General features: G+C 43.3%; 1 protein-coding gene across 5 annotated transcripts in view; it reads right to left on the bottom strand.

Annotated features, from left to right (window-relative positions):
- Window positions 1–23,735, bottom strand: part of LOC124595158 (sodium bicarbonate cotransporter 3) — a 976,895-nt gene that overhangs the window by 313,573 nt on the left and 639,587 nt on the right. For all 5 annotated transcript variants that reach the window (XM_047133764.1, XM_047133766.1, XM_047133768.1 and 2 more), the window contains one exon: window positions 20,579–20,716. In XM_047133764.1, coding sequence (XP_046989720.1) covers window positions 20,579–20,716 — 138 coding nt within the window. The remainder of the gene's footprint in view (window positions 1–20,578; window positions 20,717–23,735) is intronic.

The raw sequence follows: 23,735 nt of genomic DNA, 5'->3' as shown, positions 1-23,735 counted from the left end.
TAGTTCGTCTGTGCTAAACAACTGAAATCTGTTCTTTCTTTCTTTCTGAATCACCCTGTACTTTCTGCTGGCGCCATTTCCGTAAGCGTCGAGAAGCCGCGCTGTATACATTAATTACAGTTCAGTTAGCAGCAAATATCAAATTTCAGCAACATACTGCGACGGTGTAGGGCCAACTCTTGACTGTCAGCGAGCCTGAGTTAGTCATAGTGACCATACACTGTGTCGCCGACGTCTTGGCGAGTTGCCAGGCCGTTGATTGATTTCATTGTGAGATACTTTCACTACAGGACGGCAGATCGTAATGTTCTCCTCCTAATCCGATGCCAGCAGATGTTCAATAGTCAGGCCCTTTCATCACGCTTGTGTGTTTTGGGTCTTCTCTGTCGACGGGACTGTCAGCTGCCGTCGTATACAGAAAGTGCTCCGCCACGTCAAGAAATACCAGAGTGCGACGCACGACGGCGGCGTCTGCGACCCACGCTCTCAGCCGACACGACACCCAAATAAACACAGCGAGCGGCGCGGTGCCTGGCTGGCTCTACAGCTCTGGCACGGCGACAGGTCGAAACTAATTTTATCGACGCAGCGGCCCCACGGCGTGACTGCAAATATAGGACGCCCTCGCAGCTCCGCTCTCTGACGTCACCAGGGAATGAACCGCAACGCGAAGACGGCGTCGTCACATCCAACAGAGAACCACCGAACATCTACAACGACAGAAAGTAATACCAACACCAAGGAGTAGTGGTACGACACAAAGGAAAGTTGGTAGGCGAGTTTCTACATCTGAAAGATGGCGTTGCATACGAATGATGTCAGTAACGTCGCTATGCTGGTGCGCATCGGGTTTGCTTTAAATACACGCCTTTGAGATTGGACGTAGTGAGTTAATGTTAGTCAAGAATATCTTTAAGGGGGAAAAAGACGCTATAATCAAGAGTTCGAACGAGATCGTGTAATAGGGCTACGAGAAGCTTCGCGATATTTTAGAAAGACTTGGCCTCTGTGCATGATTGCTGCCAGCGGTGGCCACAGGAAGGAAAGGTCGCAAGAAGACCTAGCTCCCGACGGCCACGTGGCACTGCCGAGAGGGAAGACAGTCTTGTTCGGCGTACAGCTGTGACGCATCTTACTGTGCCTGCAGCAGCTGTTACAAATCGGTTACTTCAAGGACAGCTCCGAGCCAGACGTCCTGCAGTCTGCATTCCACTGACCCCAAACCTTCGCCGTTTGTGATTTCAGTGGTGTCAAGCAGGAGCTTGAGAGCGGGTGGAGGTCGGTTGTGGTTTCTGATGAAAGCTGGTTCTGCCTCTGCGCCAATCATGGCCGTTTGTCGGTTAGGAGGAGGCCAGGTGAGTACCTGCAACCAGCGTGCCTGCGGCCTGGATGCACTATACCTGCTCCTGGAGTTATGGCCTGGGATGCGATTTTGTATGAGAGCAGAAGCACTCTCGTCGTTATGCCACGCTCCATACTACAAATTTGTATGTCAGTTTGGTGATTTTACCTGTTGTGCTGCCATTCATGAGCAGCATTAGAGGGGGTGTTTTCCAACAGGATAACGCTCGCCCACATACCGCTGTTGTAACCCAACATGCTCTACAGAATGTCAACATGTTGCCTTGGCCTCTTCGATCACCAGATCTGTGTCTAAGAGCACATATGGGACATCGTCGGAAGACAACTTCAGCGTCATCAACAATCCCAGCATTAGGCGACATGCATGGAACTCCATCCCATAAACTGATATTCGACAACTGTACGGCACAATACATGCAGGTTTGCATGCTTGCCTTCAACATTCTTTCGGTTACACCGGTCACTAAAGTACAAGCATTTTTTCTCTTGCTTCGATTAATGTGAGACCTTGCAACGTTAATCACTTAAGTATGTTACCTAGACAAATGTATTTCCGTAATTTTATTGCTCTACGTTAATTATTTCTTGGTGTTGGGATTTTCTTTATGCTGTTAGTCTACATAATTATTCTGCAGTACACACTTACGTGTTTGGCTGAGGGTACATAGAACCACTTTGGCGCAGTGGTTAGCACACTGGACTCGCATTCGGGAGGACGACGGTTCAATCCCGTCTCCGGCCATCCAGATTTAGGTTTTCCGTGATTTCCCTAAATCGTTTCAGGCAAATGCCGGGATGGTTCCTTTGAAAGGGCACGGCCGATTTCCTTCCCAATCCTTCCCTAACCCGAGCTTGCGCTCCGTCTCTAATGACCTCGTTGTCGACGGGACGTTAAACACTAACCACCACCACCAGAACCACTTTCAAACTGTTTCTCTACCGTCCCATTATCGAATATCACGTGGAAAACCTAAATATTTCCGAGTGAGTTCTGATTTGTCTTATTTTATCACGATTGTTATTTCTTCCAAGTAAGGGGAATCAGTTATGTGTTTTGGCTTTCGGACGAGAAAGTTGATCAATGTATTTTCGTGGAAGGATGTCGACACAAAAAAGTGCAATTGTTTTGATGCGTGCCGTCCTAACTCGCTTTATCATATCCGTGGCACGTTCTCCACTGTTTCCTGATAATACAACACGAGCTGCTGCTCTCGTAAAATTTTTTGATGTCCTTCGTCAAAGACACCACGAAAGGACCCGATAGCATGCAGTAATGCTGCTCGAGAGAACGGACAAGCGCACCCAGGCAATCTCTTTAACAAAACTGTTGTACCTTGTAAGTGTTATGCCAATAAAACACAGCCTTTGTTTCGCCTTCTCCGCAATATTTTAGGAGGGGGCGTTCAATATGTCAACCACAACATTCTTTCTCTCAGTCGGTCTGGGTTGAAAAAAATGCAGAATTTTTTTGTGGGATTTCGTGGAATATTCCCACTTCAGCCCTTATGGTTTCACCAGGCTCTGATACGTGACGGCTCTGTGCGTAGCCTTCAAAATGGCGTCTATAACTGCGTTCCAAGCAGAGAGCTGTCATTGAGTTCCTGTGGCGGGAAACCAGAGTGTCGCAGTTGTTCATAGGCGCTTGCAGAATATCTACTGAGACATGCCTATGAAGGAAAGCACGGTAAGTCTGCCATCATAGCAAAAAGGTCGCTGAAACCTGTCCGATCTCTCTCGTGTCAGCCGGTAGCACACGGCTGCGACGCCTGAAATGTTGGACTGTGCAAACATTCGACGGATCACAGTCAAACACTTCGCTGCTCAACTGGATGTCTCTGTTGGTAGTGCTGGCGAACTCGCCAACCAGTTGGGGTACTCAGAGATGTGTCCCCGATAGATTCCTCGCCACCTAACAGAAGACAAGGAAAGGACCATCTGTGCGGAATCGAGTGTCCGTTACGAGCCTGATCGTGAAAATTTTTTATCGAACAACGTCACAAGCGATGAAACACGGCTTCACTTCGAATCGGAAAAAAGGCAATCCATGGAGTGGCACCATACTACCTCTTCTCAGAAGAAAAAGTTCAAAACCACCCCCTCAGTCACTGCGACGGTATTGTTCGACACTGAAAGGGTTACTTTGTTTGATGTCCTCCCTCATGGTGCTACGATAAACTCCGAAGTGTAATGTGCTACCGTCAGGAAACTGAAGAAACGACTTAAGCGCGTTCGTCGCCACAAAAAAACGAACTTCTCTTTCTCCATGACAACGGAAGCCCTGACACAAGTTCGCACATCTGAGAGTAGCTCACAAAACTTCATTGTGATATTCTTCCCCATCCACCCTACACCCTGGCTGTCACGTCTTCCGAGTACCTGGATGGTGTGGAGCTTATTGCTGCAGTAAGATGCTGCCTCCGACGTCGACCAGTAGGGTAGTACGATACGGACATACACCCCACCCAAGTAAGGTCGTCGGAGATTATGTTGAAAAATAAGTTTTTGCAACCAAAAGAATGTGAAATAATATAGTGCACTGGAATTCCGAATAAAACTAGCTTTCTTTCAGAAAAGAAAATGTGTTGAATTGCTTATTGATCGCCCTTCGTGTATGCGATAATTACAATTTAAGTTGTTTATAATTGTAATCCAATGGTAAAAGTTGAATCGACAACATTTATATTGGTGTAATTCGTCGTGGAACTGAAATTAAACGGAATGTTTTTAGTATTCATGAGAAGTACTTCACTTTTTATGGTTCAGGGTCAGCTGCTACTTTTCGCATCGTACAGTTATCTTGTCTAAATCAGTTTGTAATTTGTTTCGATCTTGTGGTAACTTTACTAGACCGTAAACGACGGAATCACCTGCAAACAATCTAAGAGACCTGCACAACTTGTCTCCTAAATTGTTCTTATACATCACGAATAGCAGAGGACCTATAACGCTTCCTCGGAGAACCCCAGAATTAAATTCGGTTTCTCCTAGATGACTTCTCGTCACCTGCTACGAACTACGACCTTTCTACCAGGAAAAAGTGACCCAGTTGCACAGCTAAAACGACACTCAATAGCCATGCTATTTGATTAGAAGCCGCTTGTGAGGAACGGTGTCAAAAGCCTGCTGGAAATTTAGACATATGGAGTGATTATGAGGTTCCCCGTCGATAGCATTCATTACTTGCGGTGAATAAAGAGCTAGCTACGATCTACAAGAACGATATTCTGTGAATCCCTTCTGGTTGCTTGTCAACAGATCATTTGGTTTGAGGTATTCCATCATGTTGGAACTCCGTATCTGTTTCACAATACTACTGCAAATCTATGTCTGTAATGTGGGTCTACAGTTGAGCAGTTTCCTTTCTTGTGTAATGGTGTGATCTGTGCAGATTTCCAGTCTTCAAGTGCGTATCTTTCGTGGAGCGAGTGGTTGCATGTGATTGCTAAAAATAGAACTTACGTGAGAGAGACGTCTCTCATGAATTACGCATCCGGTGCTTTCGTCGAGTCGTTGGCACCTCTCAAGCAGCTACGTGCGATGTCAGTGGAGAACGCTCAGAATAGCTGAACTCCAATGTAACTGTGTCACGAATAATGAATATTTCTGCTAGATGGGGACTCGAACGCACGTTTCTTGCTTTTCTCGACCGGACAACTTGACCATTAGGTTACCTAAGCTCGCTTCCAGCCACGACTCAACATTTCATTATGTTTCTTCTCACCGCTTCGGAACACCACTAGCAGATGTTCACCCGCGAAAACCACCACTGGATGCCATCGGATTATGCAGGAAGTCCATGTTACAAATTTTAATTTGCCACGACATAGCCATTACGTTACAAATCCAGCGTTTCTCGACGGTTTGCAGTTGTACAATCCCATTTTACTGCATCTTCATTGATTAACTACACAATGGCTGATTTACTTCATTTCGGTGAATTTAATTCAATTGATGTATATCTGCAAGATGAAACTGGAACTTCGACATAACTGCGGATATGCTTCACGGAGATGTTTCGAGTATTGTGCTACAAGGAACCCTGGTCTCCTGGGACTCTCTACAGTATAACTGCATTTGTTTTGGTTTCTTTTTTTCTTTTTCTTTGAGTCATCAGCCTTCTGAATGGTTTCATGCGGCCCGCCACGAATTCCTCTCCTGTGCCGACGTTTCCATCTCAGAGTAGCAACTGGAACCTACGTCCTCACGTAATTGCTGGATGTGTACGAAATTTTTCCTCTACAGTTTTTACTCTCTACAGTTCCGTCTAGAATCCTGGAAATTATTCCATGATGCATTAAGAGATGGCCTATCATCCAGTCCCTCCTTATTGTCAGTGTTTTCCAAATGTTCTTTTCCCCGCCGATTCTGCGAAGAACCACCTCATTCATTAGCGCATCAGTGCACCTAGTTTTCAATTTTCGTCTGTAGCACCACACCTCAAATGCTTCTATTCTCTTCTGTTCCGGTTTCCCCACAGTCCATGCTTCACTACCACACAATGCTGTGCTCCAAGCGTACGTTCTCCGAATTTTTTTCCTCAAGTTGAGGTCTGTGTTTGATACTAATTGATTGCTATTGGTCAGAAATGTCCGTTTTGCCAGTTCTGGTTTGCTTTTTATGGCCTCCTTTATCCATCCGTCATGGGTTATTTCGCTGCCTAGGTAGCAGTATTCCTTAACTTCATCTACCTCGTGATCATCAATTCCGATGTTAAGGTTCTCGCTGTTCTCATTTCTCGTACTTCTCATTACTTTCGTCTTTCTTCGATTTACTCTCAAACCATATTCTATTCTCATTATACTATTATTTTATTCTGCAGACTCCGTAATTCTTCACTTTCACTGAAAATGTCATCAGTGGATCTTATCACTGATATTCTTTCACCTTCAATTTTAATTCCAATCTTGAACCATTATCTTATTTCCTTTATAGCTTCTTAGATGTATGGTAGTACCGAAATAAAAACGAGTGGATACTTGAATGCTGAATACGTCTGACAAATGTCGGGACTCAAACTGTCTTACATCCTTTTTAATCCGAGCACTTCGTTCTTGGTCTTCCACTCTTATAGTTCCCTCCTAGTTCTTGTAGATATTGTATATTAGATGTTTTTCCCTGTAGCTTACTCCTATTTTCCTCAGGATTTCGAACATTTTGCACCATTTTACATTGTGAAGTAGATATTAAAGTGCGTCATGTGGGAATTTGAGCTGGACTGGGGGCGTAACCGGATCGCCGAGGCGGCTAAGGCAACCGCTCTAGAGAAGCGGAGCATCCACGTTCGAGTCTTGATCCGGCACAAATTTTCACAGGTCGCCGTTGCATTAACATGAACAAAATTCTCTTTCACTATTCCGTTCACTCACGGTGCTTGTTGACCACAGAAACGCCCGTTTACATCTTCGCTCTGAATCTTACGTTCACTAATGCTCGGTTCTGTCTCTGATTTGTCCTCTTCCGGCAGTGTTCGTTGCAATTACACACAAAAAACAACATGGATAGTTGGCCGATATGCAGCACGTGTATGTGTTCACTGAAGGTAATGGAAGAAAGACACAGCGACGCTTATACTGAGGTGTTTTCCCAGCGACGGCAACCACGTCACAGTCTGTTTCGTCTGAGGGTTGTGTAATTACTCTTCACTGGGCCTTGTACGTTTCGGTGATTGCATGTTATTAGTTTTTTCATTGTTGTAAAAATATTTTTACAGAAACTAAAGTAATTGGGAGTAGCAAAACTAATAAATTATGATGCCTCTGTTACTACACAACAGAGCCACTGGAAGACCACGGGTCCTCTTGAAAAACCTCCAACATCTTGGTGAAGTTCAGGTCCACCTCTTACACGGGCGGGTAGGCCACGACCCGAGTTTGAGTCCCGGCATTTGTCAGACATATTCAGCGTTCAAGTCTCAACTCATTTTTATTTCGGTGCTATCACTTCCTCCGATGAGGAAAAATAGAGCGATGGGCTTTGTAGCGCTATTCTTTTAATACCAAAACCCTCAAGGACGATCGTTTCGTTAGACTGTCGAGCTCAAATCATCCAGTATCCCCGTCAGGGAGGAACCCCGAGCGACAAAATACGGCAAGCAGCTTCGTGGTTCAAATACCGTACTGAGTAGAAGTAAACCATAAAGGGTGGTGATAGTGGTATGACATATTTCAGAAGAAAACACTGAAAACAAAAATTAAGACGTTTGGTATGAAATGTGAAACCACATCCTTCAGAGTAAGATTATTGTCTTACGCATTTTGACCGAATAAATTCCAACATATATTTGTTGAATTGTAATCTGCTGTTGACAACTGAGGTTCAAATGGTTCTAAACACTATGGGACTTAACATCTAAGGTCATCAGTCCCCTAGACTTAGAACTATTTAAACCTAACTAACCTAAGGGCATCACACTCATCCATGCCCGAGGCAGGATTCGAACCTGCGACCGCAGCAGCAGCGTGGTTCCGGAGTGAAGCGCCTAGAACCGCTCGGCCACAGCGGCCGGCGACAATTCAGGAAATTAAATGAACTATCTGAGCTGGACATCTAGATGTCACGCGGAATTGGACATTAGTGTTCCAGAGTGCTGCCAGGCGTCCAGCTAGCGTAATGACTGCGTGGGGAGTTGAAAAGTAAGGAGTACAGTGGTCGAGCAGCGCCTCATAAGCCACACATTTCTGTTTCAATGGTAAACGACTCTCGAGGTTGCGTAAAGTGCGACACCATGGGACAGTGGATGACTGGAAGCAAGTGAACTGGACCGTTCAATACCGCTGCGCCCTGTCGCAATGCGATGGGTTTGAGTCTGGTGAATGGTCGGAGAACGTTAGCTGCTCCCACGCGTTATGCTAACAGTGAAGTTCGGATCATGGATGGCGGTTATCGCTGAATCAACCGATTTTCGGCTACACCGGTTTCATTTCGTCTCCGGCTTAACCTGACTGTTAAAACCGCTCAAAATAACCGGTTTCTGAAGTACCGAATTTCGGTTTTTTATTGGTATTACTTCTAGTAATAAACGTAAGACTTGGAACATGGAATGAAAAATTCTGATGGAGGAGGAGGAGCAGGTGATCACGATCGATATGCGGTTGAGGCTGAGGCAGAAATCGATCTCATTGCCTCCAGCAAAGATGGCGACGGTGAAGGAACAAGTCGCGGTGACGCTAAGAGCCAAAGGTCACAATTTGAAGATTTCCTCGTATGGTCACTTTCAGATGGTACCAATTTTTTGTGGTTCAAATGGCTCTGAGCACTGTGGGAATTAACTTCAAAGGTCATCAGTCTCATAGAACTTAGAACTACTTGAACCTAACTAACCTAAGGACATCACACACATCTATGTCCGAGGCAAGATTCGAACCTGCGACCGTAGCGGTCGCCCGGTTCCAGACTGAAGCGCCTAGAACCGCTCGGCCACAGCGGACGGCTCCAATTTTTCATCCTGAAGTAGCCACCAAATTGTGGGTTCAGTTATTATCCCAAGTTCATTCATCGTCAATGAAGTTATAGGCTTATTAATTAAATTTACCTGCTCTTGCAAAGAACATTGTGAATGTTTTCTCCTTTTATGATGAAAGTTTGTTGTGCCTCCTCCCGTTTTTAATATCTTAAAGCAACTAGAGCATTGTTCTTCATTGCTTCTTCAAAACTAGGGTTCGTACCATTGTGCAACATAACTGTTGTCCGAGGAAGACAGCGAGAAACTATCGTATAGACCAGATAGGAGCAAGTGTTGCCATTGTGCATTTATACACATTTTCTAACAGGCTACACCACACAGTAACAGGTACATTTTTGTCTTTGCAGTGCTGTAGCGATTATTATGTTATGCGCTTGTTTCTAACTGTAGGCGTTATAATTAAAGTAGTGCCGACTGCTTTTCCCAAATTTTATAACGACCCAATATTTCAAAGCAATAGAAATTTTACGAAGAAATATTACTCTTTTTTTAAAAAAAACTTTTCTTTGAAAACCAAAAAAATTAACACTGCCGTTACGGCGAATTGGTTTGGCAGTTTTTCACCTACTTATTAACAAAAAACGAAAAAACTGTTACAACTGAGACCAAACAGATAGCGAAATATACCAATTATCGGGAACTAAAATACGAGTATCGGTTTTAACCGATCGGTTCTTTCCATCCTTTGTACGGACGAGGTGGCGTTACGGTATGGTGGTGCTTTTCTTGGTCAGGAGGTGATCTCCTCATTGCGCTTAAAAAAGCACTTTATGTGGAAGGTTATCGACAAATTCTACAGCATCGCATATTGCTTACAGAAGAGGAACAATTCGGAGACAACGACTGATTCTGTCAGCATGACATCATAAAGCAGCATATGCGAGGCAAATGTTTCTAGACACATAACATTGCTGGAATGGTCTGGCTTGCCCGCAGTCCCAATCTGAACTCAATGAAACACCCTTGGGATGACGTAGAACGTCGGCTTCGCTCTTGTCACGGTCCGCGTGGCTCTCTCCGTACTTTTTTTTCCTTTTTCACTCCATACCCCAACGTCCAACATTACTTCCTTCTCCTGTTTCGTCTCCTGCGGACGAAACGGCTGCCTTTCTTCCACAGACATTCAGGTACCTTACTGAATGTGTCCCCAACAGAGTTCAAGCCATCATACACGCAGTGAGTAGACACACCCCATGTGTCTTTTGATCAGGTAGTGTAACAGTAACAGATCCAAGAAACAGTGACGTAGCCCATGGCAGTGCTGGTTAAGAAACAGCAAATGACTTCCACAGCGCTTGGTTCGTTTCAAAAAAAGTAAATGAGCTTATTTTGGCTGTCGGCTTATCTTTACCAGAACGTCCGCACTTGATGGGTTCGTTAGCTGTAGTACGCAATGTGCAGTCGGTGTCCGCTCGGACGCTGACAAGCTAAATGGCGCGGGATCCGGAGTTAACTGATGGCAGCTGCGGCTCGCTGAACTTGGTCCAGATGAGGGATCTCGCGGTCAGTTGCCGGGAGCGGAGCGTGGTTTCCAAGTCTGCACACTACCAGCGCAACTTTTAGACTAAGCCCCTGACTGTCTATCCCAGACTGAACAATATCCGACAGTAACAGCAAACCCGCTTTTGCTGAGAGCCGCCATTTAACGGCGACAAGGCGCTAGTAGACGGAGTGCATTTGTTACTTATAAAGGCGGACGAAACTAACGACACTAACGGGCTACTATCGTGAAATATTTCTTTAGTTCTGAAGTTACCTTTTTCTAATTTTATTGGCCTGCTATTACTGCCGCGTTTGCTCTGGAATTAACTGCACCATCAGTAATCACATTCGGTCTTGCCTCTTTTGTCCTTAGAAAGGTTTGGCTGTTAATATGCAGGTCACGAAGTTTCAAAACAGTGCACCCTTCACTTCAGAGTAACAGATTCATCAAGCTACGTTGTGTGAATCTGATCCTGCATTTCAATGGAGCTTATCTTTTTATTCCTGCTTCAGTTCTAAATGCCCTTTTCGCACGCTTTACCGCTCAATATTACGTTAGTTCAAGTAATGTAATAAGAGTGTAGCCAGGGATAATGTGATGTCGGCAAGGGGCATTTGGGCTCTGAGCATGTGGCACCATGCATCTCAGGGCTTATGAGGCGCTGCTCGACCACTGTACTCCTTACTTTTCAACTCCCCACGCAGTCATTACGCTAGCTGGACGCCTGGCAGCACTCTGGAACACTAATGTCCAATTCCGCGTGACATCTAGATGTCCAGCTCAGATAGTTCATTTCTGAAGTACCGAATTTCGGTTTTTTATTGGTATTACTTCTAGTAATAAACGTAAGACTTGGAACATGGAATGAAAAATTCTGATGGAGGAGGAGGAGCAGGTGATCACGATCGATATGCGGTTGAGGCTGAGGCAGAAATCGATCTCATTGCCTCCAGCAAAGATGGCGACGGTGAAGGAACAAGTCGCGGTGACGCTAAGAGCCAAAGGTCACAATTTGAAGATTTCCTCGTATGGTCACTTTCAGATGGTACCAATTTTTTGTGGTTCAAATGGCTCTGAGCACTGTGGGAATTAACTTCAAAGGTCATCAGTCAATGGGTTCGTTAGCTGTAGTACGCAATGTGCAGTCGGTGTCCGCTCGGACGCTGACAAGCTAAATGGCGCGGGATCCGGAGTTAACTGATGGCATGCGTTAGCGATATGCAAACATACAGATGGCGGTAGTATTGCATACAGAAGGTATGAAGGGCAGTGCATTGGCGGAGCTGCCATTTGTACTCATGTGATTCATGCGAAAAGGTTGGCGACATCATCATGCCTGCTCGACGGGGATTAACAGTGACGAACAGCGAAATGTTGGCTGGAGTTACACAAATGGGACATTCTATTTCCAAAATCGTTAGGGAATTCAATATTCCGAGTTACACAGTATCAAGAGTGTCCCAAAAATACAAAATTTCAGGTATCACCTCTCACAACGCACAACACAGTGACAGACAGCCTTAAATTAATGACCGGGAGCAGCGATGTTTGCGTAGGGTTACCAGTGCTAACAGACAAGCAACATTGCGTGAAATAACCGCGCAAATAACGTAGGGGACCGTGTCCGTTAGGACAGTGCAACGAAATGTGGCGTTAATGGGTACGAAAGCAGACGACCAACGCGAGTGCCTTTGCTAACTGCAGGACATCACCTGCAGCGCCTATCCCTGTCACGTGAACACGTCGGTTGGACCCTCGACGACTGGGAAACAGTGGCCTGGTCAGATGGGCCCAGATTTCAGTTGCTAAGAACTGATGGTAGGGTTCGAGTGCGGCGCAGACCCCACGAAACCATGGACCCAAGTCGTCAAAAGGCAATTTGCAAGCTGGTGGTAGCTCCATAATGATTTGGGCTCTGTTTACATGGAGTGGACTGGATCCTCTGTTAAGTTCAGCTACTAGGACACCGTTTGCAGCCATCCATGGACTTCAAACGACGAGGTCATGTCACTGGGGCACAATTTTTCGTATCTTGTTTGAAGAGCGAATGATCTGGCCACCCACATCGCCTGACGTGAATCCCAGCGAACATCTATGGCGCGTAATCCTACTCCGCCAACACTTTTGCAATTATGGATGGTTATAGTGGCAGCGTGGCTCAGTAATTCTGCAGGGGGCTTCCAACGACTTGTTGGATCCATGCTACGTCGAGTTTCTGCACTACGCCAGGCAAAGGGAGGTCCGACATCGTATTAGGAGGTATCCCATGAATTTTCTCACCTCGGTGTATAGCTTATGGCTAGAAAGCGAGTGGTTGGTAAGCATTAACACGAGTGAATTTTGTGAAAGAAAACGGTATCCGTAGTATTGTGAACAATTATATCCTTTATTCGTTGTGCGATTGGCTAATTTTGACACTAAGTCATTTTCAAGTACTTATACATAAGCATTATGCAATATGTCGTAGGTTGTGTGGCATACTCAGTGTTAATTGTTAGCTACAGAGAAACATCAAACGTATCGATGTTTCCATGTAGTGACATGTCTCTCTCGTTTGAGCTTGTGGTAAGATTCGTGATTCGGTTGTATTGGTCCATCCCTGTTAGTCATATACATGTAATTCTTACTTGGTGTTTTCTCCAGCCCACTGAAATATATTTTTGTTGTTGCTTGATATGATAAAACTGGAGGTACGCGACCTGTAATTGTTTTCACATTTATTGGATTCAGAAAATGTCCTTTATTGGTTAACCATTTTTATTGATTACTAGTCTAGGCTAAAGTTATTGGCCATCTAGAGGTCAAGTCTAAGGTATTGTCGCGTCATAGTGTAATATCAAATAACCTGCACATGTGCAGAGTATGATCATAGTTAACACACCGTGCAGACATAGCATCAGATAACATTTAAAGTGAAAATCATATATGGTTTTTAGATGCTGTGTTTCTAGAGTAGCGTAGTGGGTTAATTGTGATTTCACTCTCCACGTATGGATATTATTTGACTTTAGCCTCCTCCCCACGGCTTCACCTGCATATACTGAACACATCCTCTCCTCCCCCTCTCTGTGTCTACCTCTTCCTGTCTCTGTCTGTCCACCTCATCGTCACGCATCTATCTGTCTATCACCTTCTCCTCGTCCATTTTCTCCACCTCCTCTCACTGATCATATGCTCCTTGTCCTCTCTCTTTCCAACCTCAACCTCCTCTTCTCTCTTTTCTACATACCTCCTACTAGTCTACATCTTCCACCTGCTTCATATATCTCGACCTTCTCCCTCTCTCCCTCCCCCCCCCCCCCTCTCTCTCTCTCTCTCTCTCTCTCTCTCTCTCTCTCTCTCTCTCTTTCGCTCACTCTCCCTCCCTCTCTCTCTCTCTCTCCCCCTCTCCCCCCCCCCCCATTTCCTCCTCTCCCTTGCTCTGTACATCCCCATCTCTATCCTTCACAACCTGTCCTCGCCATGCCCATCAAAATATGTAACCCTGCACTATAGTTCAATAAAGCAGCTTATACTACCCTCATAACATGTCTGTCATGCAGGGCAGATTACACATCAGGGTCTTGAAAATCTTTTATTCGCCACTGGCGCACTGGTCACCTTGCAAAGGAAGTTGATAAAGGAGACTGATACTACTCCAACACAACACACTTGTCATGCAGAGAAGTCTACAGGTCAGGGCATGGAAAACAGTTTCTTGCTTCTGACATGTAGGCATGTAGGCTGCTTTTGAAAGCAGGTTCATTTGGCAGGCCAATACTGTTCCCACACAACATGCCTGTCATGCAGGGCAGCCTATACACCAGAGGCTGGTAAAAGCACGTTTTTTGCCCATATCTGCGCTGCTATTGGACCGAGGAGGTTATAAATCCCACAGTGCTGGTACTTGAGAGAGTGCTGTTTCTGTGCCTAATTTGGTTGAAATCGAACCAGGTGTTTGCGAAGAGATTCCAGACAGACAGACAGACAGACCCACCTACACACCTACACACACACACACACACACACACACACACACACACATACACACACGTAACAGATAACGTTATTACACAGTTGATGTGATGGTCCATTAATTTTGGTAATTTTGGATATGAAGATGACCAACAATTTAGGCGAAACTAGTAAGCAATAAAAATAATAAATCGCAATCTTGACCAATAAAGGATCCAGTCAATGGAAACATATTTTATGCACCGACATATTTGCCATAAGGCAAACCTTTCACAAGCTGAGAAAAAAATCTAGCAACAGAACAAATTACTCTAGGGAAAGCTTATTTTATATTCCATACTAATAATATGAAATTGAATCACTGAATTCGCTTTTTTAATCGAGCTAAGAGTTGACAAAAGGGGAAGAGGTCTTAAATTGTGTTGACATAGAACTACAGAAGCTTCATACTTGCGCATTTTGTGCCAGCACATTTCTGCAATCTGCTGACCTCTGCAGTCCGAGTGAATTCCACATTGTCATTGTGCCTCTCAAAAGCACTGGAAAAAATGAGACCCCCTCCCAGTTGGTGGATGACATAGAATGTATTTTGCGAAGTATCCATAACTTGTTATCAACTGCCAACCAAATGTGTGAAGGGGTTACGATTTGCTTGGTGCACAATATACTATCTTTCCTTGTGGTTATCAAATGTGGTTGACCAGAACCATGATGAAAAGTATACCTGTTCACACGTGCAGTCCAACATCGATCCACCGTCAAAACTGAGTGCCCCATAAATCTGGATATTCCACGATTCATCCAGACGGCGAAAGGGCGACTCACAATGACATCCCTCTCAAACTCTGTCAGGTGGTGGTTACGCTGTCTCCTGCAAGTACATGGAACTTCCGCGTTCTTCACAGAGGTCACTCAGCATCGCTGTTATACACCCTACAAGGCCTGGTAAAAACAGTACCACGTACAACATTAATGCACTCTGGTTGCCATTTTGTCACAGATAACTGTAATTCACTTTCATACTCGCCGATGGTGTGTGCGCGTACAAAGTCGTATTCGTGTGCAACCACGTCTTCTGGGTGCCTCATTTTTTTGTCAGGCACTGTGTAAAGTAGCCTACATAGTTTCTTTACTTGAACATGTAAAATCCATGAAGAAGGGGGTGGATAAATTAGATGGATGTACTTCTACTCGAGTAAAGGAGAACGGCCACACCTTTAAGCAAATTGGCAGTTTTGCCAAGGAAGGAAGTGGCGCTTTCGTACTACCATTATACAACTTCTGGGTCGGCTTATAAATCCATGACCTAAATTTACTGAGGCTCTCAGTGAACAGGATTCTGCAATAGATGTTTACCGGAAAATGTTTTATGGATTGGCAGGTTTCCGAAAGCGCTGTCGCCCTCAGCAAATAGCCGTCTGTTGTCGTATTACACAGCTGTTTCCTGTTTGTAAGAGACGACAACTGGCAGAGGCCGCTGGATTCCAGTATCACGCAAAATTGCAACTTCTAGACCGAAACGCTTCAAAATAACGACTGAATCATGATATAATCGAAAAAAATTACAGCATATATGATAAATCGATTACTTTCATCACACATTAAAAATTTTTGCCAATGCAGTGATTTTACTGTAACAAGGATGACATGGTGCTATCTTTCAGGGGACTATATCATGGATACATCAGATACCACTGTGTACTGTTCCTCAAGGTAGAGCCACCAACGTCTATGCCGCAGGTGGTTGTCTGCAATGAAACGTTATACAAACAACTGAGCTGCTTAATGCCAAACAACTTTCAGCACATTCGTCCATCATCAGTATGTACTTTTATATAATTCTCTAAGATGCAAACATGTTTAAGCAATAATTCTTGTCATGAACTTAGATCTCAAACACCATATGCCTGTTATGATTATTATTTTGTACTGCGTTTAGGTCCAATTTCATACCAAGTATTATTACATAAAACATGTTTGCGTTTTACAGAACTGCATAAAAGTACCCACATATGCTCGCACAAAAATGCTGGAACATGTCGTCCTCCTTTCTTCAAGTGTTAGGGATTTGTCTTTCTCTTGTTTAGCGCTTTATTGTCTTTGGTCGGTTACTATTTGATCTCTCCACATCTTTCATCGTTATCCTTTTACTCTATTGGTCGATAATTCACTGCTGTTTTAGGCATCCTGTTTTTTTTATTGATCCTGTTGGTATGTTATCTCCATTTATTTTTGTATTCCTTGATCTATTCGTTTATGGTTTTAAGTTTTAGTTCTTGTCCGACTGCTGCACTTCTTATCAGATAGTCTGAACAGCCGCTCCAGTTTCTAGTAAGTTCTTTATTCAAGTTCACGATCGGCTTCGGCCTTCAGTCCCAGGCCATTTTCAAGTGAATATGAAAATTGTGCTATGGTGAAACGCCGGCCGGAGTGGCCGAGCGGTTCTAGGCACTACAGTCTGGAACCGCGCGACCGCTACGGTTGCAGGTTCGAATCCTGCCTCGGGCATCGATGTGTGTGATGTCCTTAGGTTAGTTAGGTTTAAGTAGTTCTAAGTTCTAGGGGACTGATGACCTCAGAAGTTAAGTCCCATAGTGCTCAGAGCCATTTGAACCATATGGTGAAGCAACATCAAATCAAAATCAGATTTTTTCATGAAGCGTTTATTAACGAATCCGGTACAGTTGCAGTACATATGTTTGGCGACTAGTTTTGAAACAGCTGGTTCATCCTCAAAAAAATGGTTCAAATGGCTCTGAGCACTATGGGACTTAACATCTATGGTCATCAGTCCCTAGAACTTAGAACTACTTAAACCTAACTAACCTAAGGACATCACACACATCCATGTCCGAGGCACGATTCGAACCTGCGACCGTAGCGGTCGCGCGGTTCCAGACTGAAGCGCCTAGAACCGCTCGGCCACAGTGGCCGGCCGGTTCATCCTCAAGCCTGACCTACTGAGGCTCCACTGAATGTGCCTGATCTTAATAACAACCATCAAAACAGCAATACATGCTCTACAAAGTGATCTCAGACGACTGTCTCAATCAACATGTGCCTACTTAGCAAGTCAGAATCAAACTACTTGCTAAGTAGGTACGTGCTGATTGTTACAGTGTTTTGCGATCTATGTCTTGCTAATTTAGATGATTGTCATTAAGATCAGGAAAGTTCAATGGAGCCTCAGTAGATCAGGTTCGAGGATGAACCAGCTGGTTCGAAACTAGTCGTCAAACATATGTACTGCAACTGTGACGGATATGTTAATAAATGATTCGTGAGATACTGAAAAGTTTGCTGGTCCTGTATCAACAAAACATTGAAACTTAAAAAATATATTTTTTCATTTGACGATGCATCATCACAGCACAATTTTCAGATCCACTTGAACATGGCCTGGACGTGAAGGTCAACATAGACCACGTACTTGAATAATGAACTTATTAGCAACTGGTGTAGTTATTCATTAATTGACTGTGCAACTAAGGAGCAGCTGCACACTCTAAACATGAAGAAACTAATAATTTGATCAAATTACCTTCCGTTAGAAAAGTGGAATGCCGCCTACGACTGGGATATAACTTTCAAAATGCTATACAGCAGCCATCAGTCGTCCTTTCCGTTCTAGCTTTATCATAGCAGATCCAGATTCCAGCTACAAATTAGCCATTATCAATGCTAAGAATACAAGACGTACATAATCAGAGAATGATATAAAAATTACAACTCATGGCATAGCCTGTATCGCTCGTACAATAAATTACATTGCAAAATTTGGGAGTTGTTTTATATGCTCTAGTCCATCTACATGTGTTGTTCAGGCTCTTGTCACAGTTCGTTAAAGAGTACTGTGTAATGAAGGTAGGCTTTGCAGAATGCACATCGCTTGGCTGTGTGGCGCCCTCTTCATGAACAACGTAATATAAAACCTTCATAATAAAGCAATTATGGTTTCTAATAAAATTTAAAGCTACATAGGAATAAAATAAAATACAAGTTCAATTACTGACGTTGCTGTACTGACTTACAGGCACATTTTACAGTTAACATATGAAAATACAAAAATGCCAGATTCACTAGTTGTGTGCCAATTATTTCTTTAATCTTCAAAAATGTGTGTTAAATCAGGTCCACAAAATTTACAAACTGCTAGGAGGCACATGAGATGCATACTATGCTCTATTCTTAGCACTAATTATAAGGAGTTACTAGCAGAAATGTTTATAAGGAGTCACTAGCAGAAATGTGAATCTGCTATAATAATCTGGAACATGTGTGGGCATGGAAGAGAGCAGTTGTTTGGCTTATAGGAGTATCTGAGTATCCAAAACTCTTTCACTTTCACTGATGCATCGAGTAGAGTACATCAGTGAAACTAAAACTATTTATGCAACGCAACAGAACAAAAGGCAGCTGCACTATTGGAAACGCGGTCGATAAAAGCGTTGTACCGACTAAGATATAAATGATGATTACCTAACATTGTCAGTTGTAGGTGATGTCAGAACCTAAACGTGGTTGTTTTTCGTATTACAGAAGTTTTTCGACCAGATCGTATAAGAATACATAATGATTAATAGTTTCAGCGAAATTAGACCGCCATCTTAAATTCATTTATATAGAATTTTTTTGTTTTAAAAGGCGAGTCTATTTCGTCTAGTGTTCACGCTAATTGGACACTACTATAGTGTACATAAAGGAAAAATTACATATTTTATTTGTGACTATTGTGCACTGTTCGCACAGCTATTCTCTTAGTGTATGCCGAGAGACGGTAGTGTGGAATATCGTCTCTATAAGGCACGTTTACTTCGAATTTATCTGCATTTAATGCTGCTTTGACGTAAGAATTTTCCGTAATTGTTCCTTTATGTACATTACAATTGTGTCCAATTGGTGTGAACAGACGACAAAATGGACTGGCCCTACAAAAATTAAAAAAAAATGTTTCTATACAAATGAGCTGTAGATGGCGATTTAATTTTGCTAGAACTAGTAATCACTGTGTATTTTTATGCGATCTGGGCGAATAATATTCTGTAATAAGAAAAACAATCATCTTAAGATATCAGTGTAATTCGTCAACTGAAGATAGGTGAATGCCCGAAAGCTGTCTTGGCAAAGTTATGTAAATAGTGGCTGGTCGTTATATTTCGTCATGCAGGGTGGTCGGAAATTTCCGTTACAGACATCTAGGACTTGTAAAGGGGGGTGAGTCATCGTATTTTGATTAGCAACCCATGTCCGGAAACGTTATAGAACTAGACTACAGAGCGTCAAAGTTATAGGTGCGGGCGTCTGTAAATGTACGTATCCACAGAGTGATTCCATGATGATGATACAGACTTTCTAGGATGATGGAGAACGAAAAATGTATTAATTTGAAGTAAGGATCCCTGTACCATTAACGAACGAGAAGAAAGTTATAAACGAAAACCGTTCTGATACCTCTGACAGTTGGAAACATGTACTGGTTCTTGTATTGCGAAGAGTGTAGGGCTGGTAACTTTCAGTGGTGGTAGTGTGGACAAAAACGAGACAAAATGTCCAATAAACGTGGGCTCTAAACTGCATACCTGAGGAGCTATGACCATTCGTTCATCTTCGCTAATGTGAAACACATGTCCTTTACTGAAAAAGTGTTCGTTCATAGCTGTTAAGGTACGTACTTCAGAGCCCACGTTTGTTGGACATTTTGTCTCGTTTTAGTCCAACTACCACCACTGAAAGTTACCAGCCCTACACTCTTCGCAACACAAGAAGCGGTACATTCATTCAACTGTCAGAGGTATCAGAACGGTTTTCGTTCATAACTTTCTTCTCGATCCTCACTTCAAATTAATACATTTGTCGTTCTCCATCATCCTTGAAAGTCTGTAACATCATCACGGAATCACTCCGTGTGTACGTACATTTACAGACGCCCGCGCCTGTAACTTCGACACTCTGTAATCTCGTTGGATGACGTTTCCGGACATGGGTTCCTATTCAAAATACGATGTACTCACTCCCCTCTACAAGTCCTAGAAGTATGTAACGGGAATTTCCGACCACCCTGTATTATAAGGATGTCTTCTATGTAACAGTAGATCGACGTCCTCCCCATCACCAGTGCTGCTAGAAAGTATGCTCGCGCATCTCTCTTGAGCCATCAGATGGAATCGCTGTGCCCGGATATGCAGAGCAGTTTGCTAGCAGTGGACGTCGCTCGGGAATAGCGATCATCTGAGTGTGCGCGGCGTGACATAAAAAAGCGCAGTGGGAGAGAACAGTTGAGGAGGGGGGAGGCGGCGTTGGCGTGGCGTGGCACTCACTGGGCCGCTCATCGTCCCCAGAAGCTCCGGAGTCCTTGTCGGTGGAGCGGTGGTGTCTGTGGTGCGAATGGCGGCGGTGGTGCGAGTGCCGGCGGCCCGGGAGGTGCACGCCCACGAAAACCGTGTGCGCCCGGTGGCCTGCAACACAACACAACGGGCCAACGTCAGCAACACTCACCCACGAGGCAGAGCCACACACAGTTCAATAAGTGCACGTGCTTAAGGGGCTCCGGAACGCCCTATACTTGCAATGTTAAAATAACGCTTATAAATTACATCTTTCCTCACAAAGTATTTGAGGTAGGAAGTTGAACTTTTTGATTATTTATTGGAATATGGGCTACAACTTAACACAGGGATTTTACAAAATTTTTGTTCAGTTATTAAAGACGATTTTTTTTCAATTGTAATGAAAATTCACAACTTTTTTTGCAATTTTTTATTTATATATTCAAAAATATACAGCTTTTTGGAAAAAGGCTGTGTTAAATTATGCAGATGGTACTGTGTAACATTTACTGAAAGTTTGATACAAATATGTTTGGAAGATCCTTAGAAAACATGTAATTAGTATGAGAAAATAAAAGTTTTGGGAATCGAGCGACAAAGATTGGATTAACTTTTTAGTGCATTCCAGGTCCATAGGATGGATTATCTTCATCCTCTGCAAACTACTCCTCCAGCTTCCTCTTGTTCCTCCTCCTGTTTACTCTTGCTTGTATTTCTAGACTCTTTACAGCCCTGTCTGCAGCCCGAAGGCGTTCCTTGTCTAAAGCAAGCATCGCTCGTTGTTGTGTTGGTAGATTTTGCTACCATTTTCTTCAGTTGCAGTTACTGCAACACTGTTCCAAAAGGTGGTCATGTATGAACACTTATCACATTTCAGTTGTATTTCACTAGCAAGTCCTACGTGCTTTATTATGGAGAGTTCCAGACCAACTTCACTACAATGAATACATCTTACACAGTTTGAAAAAATTCCTTTGAGAACAAATATTTCATTCACATCCGATTCGCCCATAAAACATTCATAGTTTTCACTCATTGAACCAAGCTTTTTCTGTGAAGTATTTTCTTTCCCACTTTGACTGCTATGGGCAGATGTACTTGAGAGGTTAGGTTCACTCACTTGGTTATCGTCTTTATTGTTTACAGTAATAACACATACCTTTGGCTTTCCAACATTTCTCCTTTTCTTAAAAGCCTTCAGAGGATTTCTAATAGCTTTACTTTTACTCATTATTATACTTCAACAAAACAGAGACTCAAGAAACAGAATTAATTACGAATATTTTCGAGATAACGACAGAGTAAATAAACATGAAACAATCGACAATCAGAACAGCGATATATATTGAACCATCACAGGTTAGCCACAACACATATTTTATCTCACATCACTAAAATGTACCTGATGAACACGGACGTTAATAATAACACCATTTGACAGCAGTTTAACAGCGCCACAGTGGGTCACGCCCATGTAGAACACATTTAAAAAAAAATTTAAAAATAGTTCTAGTCTTCGGAATTGAATAAATTATATATCTATTAAAAGGTAATGGTCTGCAGATTCAGAAAACGCAAAAAAGTAAAAATGGAACTTTTCATGATTTTGAGCCTTTCCGGAGCCCCTTAAACGGTTGACGCCAGTCTACAGCTACATCTCCATCTATACTCTTCAAACCATGTGAAGTGCATGGCAAAGGGAACTTCCCACTGAACTAAACATTACGGGTTTGGCATGAAATGTATTGCAGTTGCGAATATGGGCAACCATCAGGTGTCTAATGGAATAACAACAATGAACCTTTGTCGCGGACCGGGACTCGAACCCGGATTTCCCGCTTATCGCGATGGGTCACCTTACCATTAAACTATCACGGCACGGCTGACTTTATCCCCCAACACAAGGCAAGTGACTTTCATTTAAAATGTCAACTGTTCAAGAATTTACATAAAAGATGTACGAGGGTGAGTCAAATGAAAACCTTAAATTTGTAATAACAAATCGAAATTTCTCGCCGTTATCCTGTAAGTTGGTAAGCGTGCTACAAACAGAGTGCAGAATGGCCTGTAGGTGGCAGCATAGTGCAGATACACACATACCGTCGCGGTACCAAGGAAGAACAGTGTTCTGTTATTCGGTTTTTGCGTAGTGAAGGTGTGAAACCTATTGGAATTCATAGACGAATGAAGGTTCAGTACGTTGATGCATGTTTCTCACAGCAGCAAGTCTACGAATGGAGTAGGAAGTTCGCAAAGGTGTGGCTTCAGTGGAAGATGCTCCTCGTCCACGTCAAGCACAACGAGTGCATGAGTGGTTGCGCGGATATCAAAAGAATTTTTTTCTAAAGGAATTTATGCACTTTGTAAGCGCTAGAGGATTTGCATTGAGCGTGGAGGGAGATTACGTTGAAAAGTGATACAGCTTTGTACCACTTCTGCACAATAAATAATATTTCAAAAAATTAAGATTTTCATTGACTCACCCTCGTACTAGTTTACATACATGAGGAATTTACGAGTCCAGGTTGTAGAGACGTGATTAACAACGTATGGAAGTTTGCGTCTAGCCGTGAGTCGTGCTCGGATAGCCCAATGATAAGGCGACCGCTCGCACTGAGCGCGAAATCAGGGTTCGAGTCCCGGTCCAGCAGAAAATTTTGTTTATCATTATTCAATTATACAGTTGATGGTTACCCACATCTCCAAATTCGAAACTCCGAATACATTTCATGTATTTACCAACGTCTGTAGTCGCTGGATTGCCTGTTCCTTCGGATGTGCGTGCGTGTTCGAAGGAATATTGCATCGTGCTTCCGAACAACATAGGAACTACAAAATCGTATTAGGTCTTCTTTCTGTTCCATTCATTTATGGAGCGCGGGAAGAGTTATTGCTTAAAGGTATCTGTGCAGGTTGTAACTAGTCTAATGTTATCTTTATGATCCATACAGGAGCGATACGTTGGGGGTCGTTGTGTAACCCTAGATTCTTCAGGCAAAGCCGGTTCTTGAATCTTTATAAATAGGCTTTTACCGGTTAGTTTCTGTCTATCTTCAAGCACCTGCCAGTTCAAATTTTGAGTAAATCGGTGACACTCTCCCAAGGGGTCAAATAAACATGTTGGTCTTCTTTGGATACGTTCAGTATC

This window comes from Schistocerca americana, chromosome 2, assembly GCF_021461395.2.
Source record: "Schistocerca americana isolate TAMUIC-IGC-003095 chromosome 2, iqSchAmer2.1, whole genome shotgun sequence".
In the NCBI taxonomy this organism is placed as follows: domain Eukaryota; kingdom Metazoa; phylum Arthropoda; class Insecta; order Orthoptera; family Acrididae; genus Schistocerca; species Schistocerca americana.
Note: the sequence above shows the minus strand (reverse complement) of the source record. Positions and strands in the feature narration are given on the sequence as shown.